General features: G+C 48.0%; 1 protein-coding gene across 1 annotated transcript; it reads left to right on the forward strand.

Moving 5' to 3' along the window:
- Window positions 1-925: 925 nt before the first annotated feature.
- LOC115768465 lies at window positions 926-2,054 on the forward strand. Its single transcript, XM_030713036.1, has 2 exons — window positions 926-1,502; window positions 1,570-2,054. The coding sequence occupies exons 1-2, from the start codon at window positions 1,133-1,135 to the stop codon at window positions 1,599-1,601; spliced, it is 402 nt and encodes a 133-aa protein (XP_030568896.1). The 5' UTR covers window positions 926-1,132; the 3' UTR covers window positions 1,602-2,054.
- The last annotated feature ends 565 nt before the right edge of the window (window positions 2,055-2,619 follow it).

A 2,619-nucleotide genomic window follows, 5' to 3' on the forward strand; every position in this document is an offset into this window, starting at 1 on the left:
GTCTACCGCATCGTCAATATCTTCGCCACAGTGAAGCTCAGTGTTCAAATTGATGTGCATGTTTAGCCACAATTGAAATTTGGGTATGCTCGCATTTGCTGGAAGAAGATGACACTTGGGTTCGCCTTCTGCTGGCTTACTCAGTAGTTCAATCAGCAGCGGCAGGTGATCCGATCCTAAGTCATTGGATGTGCTTATTTTTAGCAGACCATACTGCACACCTTTATATACTGCGAAGTCAATGGCTGTCGGGGACTGCCGCGCATTATTTGGAAAGCGCGTTGACGAGCCAGTTGCCAGAATGTCAAGGTTTTGCTGCTGCACACTTTCAAGGAGTATATTACCCCTGCGATTTGATCTGCTGTTGCCCCACCAATAACTTCTGGCATTCCAGTCACCAGCAGCAATAAATTTAGCACCAAGCTGTCTAAATACGTAGTTGAAGTCTTGAACCAGCCAATGTTCCCGCGGGGGGGCAGTATATGGCCGCAACATTAATGACTGAGCCATTTAGCAGTGTAATTGCAACTGGCGCACACTGAATTTTCTCCAGGGTTGTCGGCATGAGCGCTATGTGTTGGATTGTGCGCTTTACTAGGATGGCTGCACCTCCACGGCGGTTGTTAGATGGGTGGTTTGCCAGGTAAGTGTGGTATCCCCTTATATCAATAGTTTCTGCATCCCGTAGGTAGCTTTCAGCTATTAACATTATGTCGATTTCGTTTTGCAGCATAAATAACTCCATCTCTTCCAGTTTATTGTGTAGTCCTGCTGCATTCCAGGCTACAATTTTAAGGGCGTTGGTGTTGAGTCTGGCATATATGTTATGCCCATTTCTCTCTGAGGAGGAAGTGATGGAGTTGGCGTCGTGGCTAGACATTTTGGTTACCATTGACGCGCTCATGGTAGACATGAGAGTGCTTACGGTAGCCATCATACTCGTCATTAGATCAACTAATCTGTCAATTTTACTTTCCAGGTTGCTGTTATTGGCAGGGGCAATTGCGCTCCTTTGTTGTTCAACCATTATGTTGATCAGCTGATCAAGTTTTCGGCTGAGGTCATCTCGCGGGTATGCAGTTCGCGGTGAGCTGCGGCTGCGGCTCCTGTGTTGCTGGCGCGCTTCTGCAGGATGTGCTATCACTTGCCGAGTTTCTCGCTCCTGATAATGCTGGTGGCGCTGAGGCGGCTGATTGTTGTGCTGCAATCTCGAATCATGTTGAGGCTGCTGTCGAGTTGTTTGGCGCTGTGCGGTCTGCTTCTGCTTTCGGGAGCGCTCATCTGGCAGGCCAGTTTTAAGGGCGGCTGCATAGCTGCTTGCAGCTTGAGGCATTGGCTGCTGGTGTTGCACTTGCTGACGGAATGGGTTGTGCTGCGGCTGCTTCTGCTGCTCAGAGGGCCGCTGTGGTTGCTGCTGTTGTGCCTGCTGGCCCTGAACAACTGGAGGCCGAAGCGGTTGCTGCTTTGGTCGTCCCTGTTGCCTACCAGAGCTAATTGGAATGGTGGGTTCTCCAAGCTGAAATAGCAATCTATTGGCTCTTTGTAGAACGGCAGGTTCCCTCTTTTTAGCATTGTTTTTGAAGAAGATGCAGCCCCTGTAACTAGCAGCATGTGGGCCCTTACAATTAGCACATTTCGCTTCTGCACTAGGCGCCTTTTCACAGAGTGTTGATGGGTGCTCTTGTCCGCACTTTACGCATCTAAATATGCGGCGACAGTAATTTTTTGTGTGTCCAATCTGTTGGCAACGGTGGCACTGCACAACATCCGTATTTCTTATTGGCTTTTCGACTTTGACTCGCTGGCCTCCCAGGACTGTTAAGTCGAAAATTTCGTTATTGTTCTTTTTAGGCTCAAGCTCAACTTGAAAGAGATCAAGAGGCTCGCCAGAGAAACGCTTCTTGATAACATTTACAAATCGAACGTTGTGTCCCTTGTCACTAAGCTTCTGCTTGATCCAGTCATTAGGAGTAGCTCGGTGAAGGTGTCTAATTACTACTCTGAAGCCACGGTCACTGCTCAGTTGGTAAGTATGGGACTCAACACTACATTCTTCAAAGAATCTTACTAGTGCGCGGTATGAGCTAATGTCGTTGCACTGAATAGAAGTCCGCGATCCGAAGTCGGTTGGTGTGGTAGTTACCCTCTCCAATTAAGTCATCAATGTCCTTTAGGAATGGGGCAATATTACCGTTAAGTCCAGGCACGTAGAGCGGTTCAGGCCTGATCTTAACATTGCTGGCAACGTCTGGAACATTGGGTTCTGCGTTAGAGTTATTGGTAGGCATAAGTGGGGGTATATGTTGTGGTCCCTCAGGCCTGGCATTCATATTGATAGTAGCGATGTCCTCAGCATCTGTTTCAGGATTTGGGTTATAATCGGCTGAGGGGTAACGTCCATTGCTTCAACGTCCACATCTTCATCTTCCAAGGACACCGTTTCAACATTTTCATCTTCATTGGCTTTTTTCTTCTGTGTCCTAGGGCTTTCACCACCAGTGACACGACGTTTCGCTGCACTTTTTGACAAGTCTCCTCTTGTCGTGCTTTTAGATAGTTTTTTCTCTAAGTGACGATGTCTTGCTAGATCTAGCCGACACAGAGGCATCTGTTCCACTC

Source organism: Drosophila novamexicana, unplaced genomic scaffold (genome assembly GCF_003285875.2).
Source record: "Drosophila novamexicana strain 15010-1031.04,08,12 unplaced genomic scaffold, DnovRS2.1 tig00001789-arrow-arrow-pilon, whole genome shotgun sequence".
In the NCBI taxonomy this organism is placed as follows: domain Eukaryota; kingdom Metazoa; phylum Arthropoda; class Insecta; order Diptera; family Drosophilidae; genus Drosophila; species Drosophila novamexicana.